General features: G+C 63.9%; 1 protein-coding gene across 1 annotated transcript; it reads left to right on the top strand.

Annotated features, from left to right (window-relative positions):
- The first annotated feature begins 419 nt into the window (after nucleotides 1-419).
- Nucleotides 420-4,167, top strand: DNAJB1 (DnaJ heat shock protein family (Hsp40) member B1). Its single transcript, XM_062624411.1, has 3 exons — nucleotides 420-652; nucleotides 2,052-2,593; nucleotides 3,926-4,167. Exons 1-3 carry the CDS (start codon nucleotides 442-444, stop codon nucleotides 4,154-4,156), a joined length of 984 nt encoding a protein of 327 aa, XP_062480395.1. The 5' UTR covers nucleotides 420-441; the 3' UTR covers nucleotides 4,157-4,167.
- The last annotated feature ends 1,960 nt before the right edge of the window (nucleotides 4,168-6,127 follow it).

Here is a 6,127-nt window from a genome sequence, read left to right as displayed (position 1 = left end):
GCCTATGGGTGACAGGGTGTCACTATGGGTGACAGGGACTGGCTGTCACTGCGGGTGGGGGTGTCTATGGGTGACAGGGTGTCACAGTGGGTGATGGTGACGGTGCTGTCATGGCGGGTGATGCCGACGCGTTGCCATAGTGACGCTCTCCCGGGGGGGGGAGGCAGAGGTGGTACCAATGGCAGCGTGTCACAGTTGCCATGGCAACCACCCCCCCTCCCACCTCCACCACCCGCCCCGCCCCTCTCCTCGACGCACCGCTCTCCGATTGGCAGCCGTGCGGAGGGGCGTGGCGTAGCGCTCTCCCATTGGCAGATGCGCGGCGGGGGCGGGGCCAGGCGCTCGGCGGGCTCTGGAAGGTTCCGGCTGCGCCTCAGTGAGGCGGCGGCGGGGCCGGGATCGGGATCGGGACCGGGTCCGCGATCGCGATCATATCGCGACATGGGCAAGGACTATTACCGCACGCTGGGGCTGCCCCGCGGCGCCTCGAGCGAGGACGTGCGCCGCGCGTACCGGCGGCAGGCGCTGCGCTTCCACCCGGACAAGAACAAGGAGCCCGGCGCCGAGGAGCGCTTCAAGGAGGTGGCCGAGGCCTACGACGTCCTCAGCGACCCCAAGAAACGGGAGATCTTCGACAAGTACGGGGAGGAGGGTGAGCCATGGGGCAGCTGTGGGGCTGGCAGTGGCGGAGGCCTGGGGCTGGCAGTGGGGCAGGCCACGAGGCTGTCAGTGGGTCGGCCATGGGGCTGTCAGTGGGGCAGGCCTGAGGCAGGCAGTGGGGCAGGCCTGAGGCAGGCAGTGGGGCAGGCTATGGGGCTGGCAGTGGGACTGGCAGGCAGTGGGCAGGCGCATGGAGCAGGCCATGAGGCCGTCAGTGGGGCAGGCCTGGGCCTGACATGGAGCAGGCTATGGGGCTGGCAGTGGAGCAGGCCATGAGGCTGTCAGTGGATCAGCCGTGGGGCTGGCAGTGGGGCAGGCTACGGGGCTGGCAGTGGATCAGCTGTGGGGCTGGCAGTGGGGCAGGCTATGGGACTGGTAGGCAGTGAGGCAGGCAGTGGAGCAGTGGTGCAGGCCCATGGGGCAGGCCATGAGGCTGTTAGTGGGGCAGGCCTGGGCCTGACATGGGGCAGGCTATGGGGCTGTCAGTGGAGCAGGCCATGAGGTAGTCAGTGGGTCAGCCATGGGGCTGGCAGTGGGGCAGGCTATGGGGCTGGCAGGCAGTGGGGCTGGCAGTGGGACAGTGGTGCAGGCCCACGGGGCAGGCTATGAGGCTGTCAGTGGGTCAGCTATGGGGCTGTCAGTGGGGCAGGCCTGGGCCTGACAGTGGGGCAGGCTATGGTGCCGGCAGTGGGGCTGGGTGCTGGGCCATGGAGCAGGTAGCAGTGGGGCAGGCTGTGGGGCTGGCAGTGGGGCTGAGTGCCAGGGCATGGAGCAGGCAGCAGTGGGGCAGGTTGTGGGGCCAGCGGTGGGTCAGTTATGGGGCTGTCGGTGGGTCAGCCATGAGCCTGACAGTGGGACAGGCTATGGGGCCAGCTGTGGGGCTGGGTGCCAGGCCATGGAGCAGGCAGCAGTGGGGCAGGCTATGGGGCCGGCAGTGGGGCAGGAGCCTGGGGCATGCTGGAGCCGGCTGGGCCTGTTGGGGCCTGTTGGGGCCGTCAGCGGCGTCTGTGCCCGAGTAGAACCGGTTCCCTCAGCGCCACCGCCCCACGCTCTGCCCCACACCCAGCCCCAGCCCCATGCCCTGCCCCATAGCCTGCCCCACAGCCAGCTCCGTGCCCAGCCCCACACCCTGCCCCACGCCGGCATTCAGCAGGGATCCTGTCACTAACCTGCATTCCCTTCCCTCCATCCCCATCCCATCCTATCCTTCCATTCCTTTCCCTCCATCTCCTTCCCATCTCTCCATCCCCATCCCCATCCCTCTACCACCTTCATCCCCATGCCCTCCTCCCCATGCCCTCCTCCCCATCCCCTCCCCTCCATCCCCTTCCCTCCATCCCCTTCATCCCTTTCCCACCCCTTCCCCCCCCTTCCCCCTCTCCCTGTGCCAGGTCTGAAGGGGGGCACCCCCAGCTCGGGCCCCGGGGGGGTCCCCAACGGCCCCACCTTCACCTACACCTTCCGGGGGGACCCCCACGCCATGTTCGCCGAGTTCTTCGACGGCCGCAACCCCTTCGACACCTTCTTCGTGCAGCGCAACGGCGACGATGAGGACGAGGAGCCCTTCACCACCTTCCACGTGGGCTTCCCCCGTGCCCGCCAGGCCGGCGCCCGCCGCCAGGACCCCCCCGTCCTCTACGACCTCAAGGTCTCCCTCGAGGAGATCTACAGCGGCTGCACCAAGAAGATGAAGATCTCCCACAAGCGCCTCAATCCCGACGGGAAGACGGTGAGGAACGAGGACAAGATCCTCACCATCGAAGTGAAGCGGGGCTGGAAGGAAGGCACCAAAATCACCTTCCCCAAAGAAGGAGACCAGACCCCCACCAACATCCCCGCTGACGTCGTCTTCGTCCTCAAGGACAAACCTCATGGGGTCTTCCGAAGGGAGGGCTCCGACATCGTGTACCCGGCCAAGATCAGCCTCCGGGAGGTGGGCGCGTGGTTGGGATCATGGTGGGAGGGAGCATCAAGTATCAGTTGATCGTGGTCATGGTGGGGATGGCGAGACTGGATTGGTTTGAGGGAGACATCAAGGTTGGGTCGTTCTCGGTCACAGTGGAGACGACAAGGTTGGGTTAAGTCTTGGTCATGGTGGGGACATCAAGAATGGGTTGGTCTTGGTCATGACAAAGACAACAGGATGGGTTTGTCTTGGTCATGGTGCAGATGACAAGGTTGGGATGAGTCTTGGTCATGGTGGGGACATTAAGGTTGGTTTGGTCTTGGTCATGGCAAAGACATCAAGGATGAGTTGGTCTCGGTCATGGTGCAGATGACAAGGTTTGGTTGCATCTTGGTCATGGTGGGGATATCAAGGATGGGTTGGTCTTGGTGATGGTGCAGATGACAAGGTTGGGTTGAGTCTTGCTCATGGTGGAGATGTCAAGGTCGGGTTGGTCTTCATGGGGGTATCAGAGCTGGGTAGGTCTTGGTGTGGATGTAGTGGGTGAAGGTTGGTTCTGGCCATGGTGGGGAGGTAGTGGCTGAAAATTGGCCATGGTGGGGACATTGAGGTTGGGTTCGTCTTGGTGCTGGTGGGCTCCATTGGGTGCAGTTGGGTCCATTGGGTGCTGCTCGTCTCCTTTGGGTGGTGTTCAGTTCCATTGAGTGCCGCTGGGCTCCACTGGCTGCTGGTTGGTTCCGTTGGGTGCCACTGGGCTCTGTTAAGTGCAGTTGGTTCCGTTGTGTGCCATCTGGCTCCATTGGGTGCCACTGGGCTCCATTGGGTGCCGGTTGGCTCCATGGGGTGCTGGTTGATTCTGTTGGATGCCATTCAGCTCCGTTGAGTGTGGTTGACTCCACTGGGTGCCGCTTGGCTAAATTGGGTGCTGGTTGGTTCCGTTGGGTGCCGGTTGGCTCCATTGGGTGCTGGTTGGTTCCCTTGGGTGCCACTTGGCTCCACTGAGTGTGGTTGGCTCCACTGGGTGCCGTTTGGCTCCATTGAGTGCTGATGGGCTCCATTGGGTTCCGTTTGGCTCCATGGGGTGCTGGTTGGTTCTACAGGGTGCCGTTTGGTTCCAATGGGTGCTGCTGGGCTCCATTTAGTGCTGGTTGGCTCCATTGGGTGCCGGTTGGTTCCATTGGGTGCCGCTGGGCTCCGTAGGGTGCTGCTGGGTTCCATTGGGTGCCGCTGGGCTCCATTGGGTGCCGCTGGGCTCCATTGGGTGCCGGTTGGCTCCATTGGGTGCCGCTGGGCTCCGTTGGGTGCCGGTTGGCTCCGTTGGGTGCCGGTTGGCTCCATCGGCCATCCCTGTCTCCGCAGGCCCTGTGCGGGTGCACGGTGCACACGCCGACGCTGGACGGCCGCACCATTCCCATGGTGTTCCAGGACATCCTGAAGCCCGGCGTCAAGCGGCGCATCCCGGGCGAGGGCCTGCCCCTGCCGCGCGCCCCGGAGCAGCGCGGGGACCTGGTCATCGAGTTCGAGGTCAAGTTCCCAGACCGGATCCCCCCGGCATCCCGGACCCTCCTGGAGCAGATCCTGCCCCTCTGACCCCCCCCCCCCCCCCCATGGGGCATTTGGGGCCAGCCCCACACACACAAACAAGAGGCAGGCAGGGGCATGGGGGAGCCCCCTCTGCCCCATTGGAGCTCATGGGGTGGCCCCCACACCATCATAGGGTCCATATGGAGGGTGCTGGGGGAGGGCGTGTCCCCCCCCCAACTCCATCTAAGGGGTCCTGCTGGTCCCCCACTATCACAGAGTGGGGCCTGGGGGTCCTTAGGGGGTATCCCCCCCCATCTTGAGAGTCATGAGGTGTCCTTAGGGTGTCCTATATCCACTCTCTTGGGATGTTCCCTCCACCCCATCTTGCTCATGGGGTGACTTCAGGGTGTCCCACCCCCCCTATATTGGGGTCCTGGGGTCCCATCCCCCCCCATCTATGAGGTCCTGGGGTGTCCTTAGGGTGCCCACACCCCCTTCTCTCTGCTCTGGTGGCCTTGGGGTGTCCTTGTCCTGTGTCCACCCCCCCATCTCTGTGCTCTGGGGGGGAGGGTTTAGGGTCCCCCGCTTGGGGGTCGTGGGGTTCACTGCCCCCCCAATGATTTAGGGGTCTCCAAACTCCATTATAGGGGTCCCCATACCCTTGCCCCCCAATTCTTTGGGGTCCCCCCATCTTCTTCCCCCTAATTTGGGGTCCCCCCATCATTCCCCCCACTTTGGGGTCCCCCCCATCCTCCCCCCCACCCTCATTCTCCACCCCATTTGGGGTTCCCCCCTCCCTCATCCCTTCCCCAGTTTGGGGTCTTCCCCCCCATAATTTCCCCCCCTTGCTCTCCCCCCATCATATCCCCTCCTACTTGGGGTCCCTCCCATCCTTCACCCCCCACTTTGGGGTCCCCCCCATCATTCCCCCCCATTCCCCCCCACTTTGGGGTCCCCCTTGGAAGGGGGAGGGGCATCACAGTATCCCCTCACCCCCTCCCCCTTTACCCCCCATCCCAATCCATGGGGGACCCCCCATTGAGTGGGGGGTGTTGGGGGGCCGCGGGCGGCTCTGGAGGGGGTCAAGGGGGGGGGGTCTATGGGGGGGGCGGGTCCCTCATATCCTTTGGGATGAATCCGCCCGGAAAAGGGGCTGTTCCTGCCGGAACTCTCGTGGCTTTGTATAAAGCATCAAACCTGCCCCCGGCTGCGAGCTTTTTTGGGGGGGGACCCCAAAATTGGGTTTGGGACCCCCAGTCTGGGGGTGGGAGCCATAAATGTGGGGTGAGACCCCCCCAAATTGGGGTCTGGGACCCCCAGTTGAGGTCTGGGGTGCCCAAATGGGGACTGGGACCCCCAAAATAGGGTCTGGGACCCCTAAATTGGGCTCTGGAACCCCCCAAATGGGGTCTGGGACCCCCAAAATAGGGTCTGGGACCCCTAAATTGGGCTCTGGAACCCCCCAAATGGGGTCTGGGACCCCCAAAATAGGGACTGGGACCCCCAAATTGGGGTGTGGGGGCCATAAATGGGATCTGGGACCCCCCCCAAATGGGGTTTGGGAGCCATAAATGTGGGGTGGGACCCCCAAATTGGGGTGTGGGAGCCATAAATGGGGTCTGGACCCCCAAATGAAGACTGGGACACGAAAATGGGGTCTGGGAGGCTCAAATCTGGGGTGAGACCCCCCCCACTGGGGTCTGGGACCCCCAAATTGGGGTTTGAGACCCCCAGATGGGGACTGGGACCCCCAAAATAGGGTTTGGGAGCCATAAATGTGGGATGAGACCCCCCAACGGGGTCTGGGACCCCCAAATTGGCATTTGGGACCCCCAAAATAGGGTCTGGGACCCCCAAAATAGGGTTTGGGACCCCAAATTTGGGGTGTGGGAGCCATAAATGTGGGGTCGGACCCCCCCAATGGGGTCTGGGACCGTGGGTTCTCCCGCCCGCCATGGGGCGCAATTCCCGGTACCGCCCACCCCGGGGACTCGGAGCTCTCGCTCCTGATTGGCTGTGGGCGGCCCCACCCTGGGG

The sequence above is a fragment of the Pezoporus occidentalis genome, unplaced genomic scaffold, assembly GCF_034315485.1.
Source record: "Pezoporus occidentalis ecotype Australia unplaced genomic scaffold, CSIRO_AGI_Poc_V1 ctg2661, whole genome shotgun sequence".
NCBI lineage: Eukaryota > Metazoa > Chordata > Aves > Psittaciformes > Psittacidae > Pezoporus > Pezoporus occidentalis.
The sequence above is the reverse complement of the archived record's forward strand: the minus strand, read 5'-3'. Positions and strand labels throughout refer to the sequence as shown.

Coding starts and splice junctions, on each gene's coding strand:
- DNAJB1 (XM_062624411.1), top strand. CDS start 442: ATGGGCAAGGACTATTACCGCACGCTGGGGCTGCCCCGCGGCGCCTCG. Junction 653..2,051: donor CGACAAGTACGGGGAGGAGG/GTGAGCCATGGG, acceptor TCCCTGTGCCAG/GTCTGAAGGGGGGCACCCCC. Junction 2,594..3,925: donor CCAAGATCAGCCTCCGGGAG/GTGGGCGCGTGG, acceptor CTGTCTCCGCAG/GCCCTGTGCGGGTGCACGGT.